The 4,177-nt window shown below is 38.5% G+C and overlaps 1 protein-coding gene across 11 annotated transcripts in view; it reads left to right on the top strand.

The window, feature by feature from the left end:
• Positions 1-4,177, top strand: part of Evi5 (ecotropic viral integration site 5) — a 411,492-nt gene that overhangs the window by 383,880 nt on the left and 23,435 nt on the right. Inside the window, exon 2 of one of the 11 annotated variants that reach the window (XM_068376828.1) lies at positions 3,368-4,177. This exon is cut by the window's right edge and continues 80 nt beyond it. The exons of the other annotated variants lie outside the window; for them this stretch is intronic. Coding sequence (XP_068232929.1) covers positions 3,914-4,177 — 264 coding nt within the window. The 5' untranslated portion in view covers positions 3,368-3,913. The remainder of the gene's footprint in view (positions 1-3,367) is intronic. 11 annotated transcript variants of the gene reach the window in all.

Here is a 4,177-nt window from a genome sequence, read left to right as displayed (position 1 = left end):
GGACAGAGGAGACTATTCAGTGTATGTGTAGGCAAAAGGAAAATGAGCCGTAACCAGAGAGAAGGATCCAATGTAGTACTGTCTGGCCAGTCAAAGGACTCAATAACTCTCTAGCGGTAGTATCTCAACGGGTGGTTGGCGCATTCATTAGATGAACTGTTATAGAATTGAGATTTTCCTAACTTTTAGACAGATCTTGCGCTCAGGTGGGTGGTTTCCATTTTCCACCTAAGGTGATTTAAGTTCTGCTCAATTATCGGACGAATTCTGGTTCTTTAAACTTGATTTAATCGGGCAACTTTCAACATCATCTGAAGTTCAGGGGCTTCTTAGCCTAGTAACTGTAGTGTGAGCTGACTGTTCCGCTTAGAATCAGCATTTTTATTCAGTTGAAGTGTCACGTGCCATAACTCCCTAGGACTTCTAGTGCAAGTCTTAAAAGAGCTGCCTACATGGCAGTGACGTCATCTGTAGAATACTGAAACGTCTGAACTTCAGTGATAATGCCATGAGATTTCAAAACGTAATTTTGAGATAGTTATGCATTTCTTTCAGAAATAAAACTTACAAGTCTCCGCCAATTTTTCTTGCTTCGTAAGTTTAAGATCACATTATGAATAGTAATGATAACAAAAAGATTTCAACAACAGTAGTAATAGAAATAATAATAGTAATAATGATACTGAGATTTTGTCACTTTCTTTAGACATTTTATACCAGTAGACTCTGTGGTAATGGCATGGGTCCTTTAATAAGCTCTGTTAAGTCCGTACACCGAAATGAGTATTAATATCTTTTATGTGCCAGGAACTCGGGGCATAAATCTTAATTAATTTCTTGCAGTGTCTTTGATGCGACTAAAATATCCTTGAAACATTTTTTTGCAACTTTTTTATTAATGTTTTATGATTACATTGAGTACGATCGTTTATTATTAGGCAAACGTTAGTTTCTGACTCAGCCCCTGTCCTCCCACCATAGCCACGAAATTTATGAAGTTTTGTACTTCAATTTTCGGTCTAGTTTAAAAGGAAAGTTTTGACCATAGAATCTTGAATGTAGATATGTATTTATGCATGTATGTATGTATGTATATATATATTCGACATTCAGGATTCAAGTATACAAAAATGAATAAGGTAGTTTTCATAGTGGATGTGTCTATATTTGACCTCCTGTAAACTAATTGTTGTTGTTTTTTTTTACGCTGTATTTAATATAAAAAATGAATAAGATGGGCTTGCCCGTTCGTTTTGTGTCACCGTTATTGAATTTTCAGTTGATGCCGTCGCGCTAAACCCCAAATGACCCAGTTCCGTGCAGGCAGTGGATCTCCAATATCGGCTTCGTTGACGTTCAGGGGCTTCGCACAATGGTAATGATAACATTGTGAACCGCGACCCTTTCTTTTAATAGTTGCTTCGATGCGATTTCAGTACGAAATATGGGTCTTCTTGGGAATAATATTAGGGTATACTAAACCTGTACTGTACTAGCCTCCTGGTAAGTACAGTGGTAACGTGTTTGCCTAGCATTTGCATTGCAGCAGATTGATCCCCGCCCAGGACTGTGAGGTTTAAGCTGTTTACTGGGGAGGCCACTGCTGTGGTAGGGCACAACAGGTGGGGGGGGGGGTGTTGAGCTTGCCTGGCTGACGTTCTGGTGAGCATCTATTCTGATGGAATTGGAACTGAAACAAAAAACCTTAAACCTTTAATCTTTCCAGCTATTAAAGACAAAAAAGAAAAGAAAAAAAAACAATCAATTTCAATGCTAAGAACATCTGCACAAATTTTTAATGTGTGCGTTGCATAGGGGTTTACTTAAAGGTTATAATCGATATAGTTTTATGCAGAAATTTTCATTTTACATCAATAATTGATATCAGAGGAATCAAGATTACAGCTTTGCAGCAACGAAAGAGAAATGTAAATTCGATTCAAAGTTTTCAAAGTTGGGGCTGTCGTTTGGTTAAAGAATGATAACATTGAATATGGCAATTGGATACTTTTTCAGTTAGAACGATTTAATTTATCTAATGAAATAAAATATCAAACGCGTTTGTTATAGGGCAAGATAAAAAATATGGATAATTATGAGAATCAAATATTCAACCAATGGTAATCTTAATATTAAATGTGTTCAAAAAAGTTTAAATAACGAGATGTAAGTTTCCAGTCAACCTGATTGTTACACGTGATCCTTGAGAATGTAACTTGTTACGCCTAGGCCTTGGTGTTACGCCATGGTCTTGTATCTAGAATTCTAGATCCTTCGAGGATACGAAGAGAGTCCTTATGGAAATGAATTCATCTTGGCAGTGACGAATGGGAGAGGCAGCTTATTAATTTTTTAATGAAGTGACCTGAAGTGTCCAGATGATGTTGAGTGCATGTTTACTTTGGGCTGAAGTGGGATGTTTATTTGTAGCTCACGGACTCTTTAAATATGTGTGCCTCAAGGACATCTCTCTCTCTCTCTCTCTTCTCTCTCTCTCTCTCTCTCTACGTATATGCTCGGGTATATACCTCTTAATTTGAAAATTTGAATAAGATTGTAAAGCAATGAGAGAGAGAGAGAGAGAGAGAGAGAAGAGAGAGAGAGAGAGTACTAGGGGGTGGAGATGGGGATCTACAGCGACCCTACCTTCCCAAAATGGTTACCAAAGTGGATGTTTCTGCTGATGCCACCTCGACTCTGTCCTTTTCAGATAGTAATCAGTTCAACGGATTTGTCGCTTTTATGTGCTTTTCTATTCTCGTTAATGACGGCTTTCTAAATAAAAAATCCCTCTTAGGCCTATCTGGGTGATTGAATATTCGCCAAACCTTATAGGGTCGAGTCGTTTCAAAACTCACATGGTTGCGAAGCATGTAAGAATTTCGTAATTTTTCCTTACCTTTCATTTTTAAAACTAATATTGTCTGTAGGTTACTTTTACATACACACACACACACTTAGACACGAAAAGTTTGTGTTAATGCTATTGCAAAAAATATGCTAGTATTTAAAATTTTATATATTGAAATGTATTGACAAAAATACTGTTTTTTTTTTTTTTTTTTTTTTTTTTTTTTTGCATATAAGTAGTCAGATATACATTCTTAAAAAGTTAATTACTTCATGGTAATAAGAGTGGTAAATTGTAAGCACAATCATGTTATCGTGCAGAGACATTCAGACCACCGTGGCATTAAATCTGAAAATACTCCGATGTTATCGTTCAATATTTTAACAAGAATCCCAGGCAATTTGATATTTTTAAAACCAAAATGTAACTAAATAGAAGTTATTTTCTTTACTTTGAAATGTTTACAATTATTTTTTTTTATTAACTGGTGGTTAAATTTATTTCATTTATATTCAGAATTATAATGATGACGCTGATAGAAGTAGATTGGATGAATTTTCAAGAGCCTTTAATTTTGTAAGGGCCTTCAAGAACTTAAGCTACAATGGCCCTCTAAAGTTACACATTTTACGTGTGTTCCTTGGGAAGTCGTGACGTCACCAGACACATTGTGTTAACGCAACCACCATCATCACTGCCCATCACCGTCGCAGTCATCATCATCATCATCACAACCATGAGTAGTGGATCCTTTAGAGAAGTCATTTTGGGCTTTCGCCACGGCTGCCTCCTGGCTCTTATTGCGTCTACTGTTCTATCCTCGAGTGTTCCTCTTATCCTTCTTTCATTATAGAAAACAGTCGTCATGTTGACCCGGTGCTATACTGAGGCTTGGTGAGACAGCCCGGCCCATTGGGGTCCTTCTGGGAAATCCTTTCTGTGCTAAAAGTGATTACAATCTGTGATCCAGAACTGGAAGAGGAAAAGAGACAGGAAGAGGAGGAGGAGGCAGGAAAAGCAGCGGCCAGTGGAGGAGGTGGTTGTTTGAGAAACTCTTAAGACATGGACGACGCTGCTAATAACAGCAGTGACGATGACGACGTTTTTGGCATGTGCGGCGGCTATGCCTCCCGCCCTTTGGTCGATCGCTCACTCTCCCAGTCGGCCCCCACCGAAGATTACTTCCCTCCGGAGGCCACAACACCAATTGCCATTCCGACCCTCAGTGTTCCCGTTACTGTCATTGTCGCTAGTCCCTGTGGCAGTCCTTCTGAGGATGTCACTGAGGTGGCACTCAGACGACCCAAAGGAGGACCACCGGAGGAA

Source organism: Palaemon carinicauda, chromosome 7, assembly GCF_036898095.1.
Source record: "Palaemon carinicauda isolate YSFRI2023 chromosome 7, ASM3689809v2, whole genome shotgun sequence".
NCBI classification, from domain to species: Eukaryota; Metazoa; Arthropoda; class Malacostraca; order Decapoda; family Palaemonidae; genus Palaemon; species Palaemon carinicauda.
This window is presented reverse-complemented; position numbering and strand designations above follow the sequence as displayed.